This window comes from Aphanomyces invadans (genome assembly GCF_000520115.1).
Source record: "Aphanomyces invadans strain NJM9701 unplaced genomic scaffold supercont1.203, whole genome shotgun sequence".
Lineage (NCBI taxonomy): Eukaryota > Oomycota > Saprolegniomycetes > Saprolegniales > Verrucalvaceae > Aphanomyces > Aphanomyces invadans.
Genome location: NW_008580348.1, coordinates 9,163 through 10,281, shown reverse-complemented (window position 1 = coordinate 10,281; position 1,119 = coordinate 9,163). Strand labels below are relative to the sequence as shown.

Below are 1,119 nucleotides of genomic sequence, written 5' to 3'. Positions count from 1 at the left end.
CGGAGCGTCTCCTGTGGACGCCGCAGAGGACGCTGGCTTGTCGGCGTGCGCAGAAGGACGAGTTGGCGGCCGTGCGGGACGAGTTGCATCGAACGAAAGAACAGTTGTATCACGTCTCACAGGCATACGACAGGCTTCGCGCCGAGTTTGATCAGTTCCACCACCATCCTCCGCCGATGCCACAGCCCATCCATCACCACCAAGAGAGCATGCTCGATTCCCAAATCCAATGGGATAGGGAGCAGGCACGTCGCATTCACGACACGTTGTCGTGCACGATCGCGGAATTACACAACGAGCTCCATGCGAAAGAGGTATGTTGACGCCGCAGGAGATAGAGTGGTCTTGATTGTGTGGCCAGGTCGAAATAGAATCCCTGCGAGCGAGTGTGCAAAGAGGTACGACGAGGTGATAGGAACGGTCGTCCAGTCAACTCAATCGCTGGAATGAGTACAGAGAAAGCCAAGCAAAGGGAAATAGAGGAAATGACGGCGTCGCTCGAAGCGCAAAATTGCCAAGACAAGGACCAGTTGTCGAAAGTTACGCAGGGTTTGCGAGACATGACGTTGAGCCATGCGAACGAGATGGAGAAGCTGCATGTACTGCCGCACCTCCGTTCCTGCCACATGGATCTGACCCAACATGGAGGGCAGGCGGCACAAGACACCATCAACGAAGAACGGGCGGTCAAGGACGCTTTACAACATCGGTCGCACAACGAGCTTCCACGACTTGGTAATGAGCTTGCTTGGCGTCGCGCATCTGCACACCGCGAAGCGAGTCAGGTGGATACTTCTCCCGTCGAGTAGTGCCATCCAGTTGAAACTCACATCCTTCACGAGCGCTTCGTGCTGCGTCTCGAGCTCTGCATCGGGGTAGAAAATGGTTAATGCGCTGCGGCATTCGCTGCACCTGGCAAAGCCGAGCTGCACCCCACCGACAACTCAGCCGCACGGCATCGTCAAGCGCCGCGTGCACCTGTCCCCGCGTAAACATGTACATAGCTCGACGAGTCGACACAACATGAACGTGTTTGGCGCACCCACCGACGCGGTACGGCCGTTGCGCGATCTGTAGACTTGAGTAAGAAAATCGATAAAATTGCAATAATCAAGTCGT

The 1,119-nt window shown here is 55.8% G+C and overlaps 1 protein-coding gene across 1 annotated transcript; it reads left to right on the top strand.

The window, feature by feature from the left end:
* Window positions 1-176: 176 nt before the first annotated feature.
* Window positions 177-1,077, top strand: H310_15171 (hypothetical protein; the record flags this gene model as incomplete). The annotated part of the gene is made up of 5 exons (XM_008883158.1): window positions 177-314; window positions 362-398; window positions 457-599; window positions 654-785; window positions 880-1,077. 5 exons carry the CDS (start codon window positions 177-179, stop codon window positions 1,075-1,077), a joined length of 648 nt encoding a protein of 215 aa, XP_008881380.1.
* Window positions 1,078-1,119: the final 42 nt, after the last annotated feature.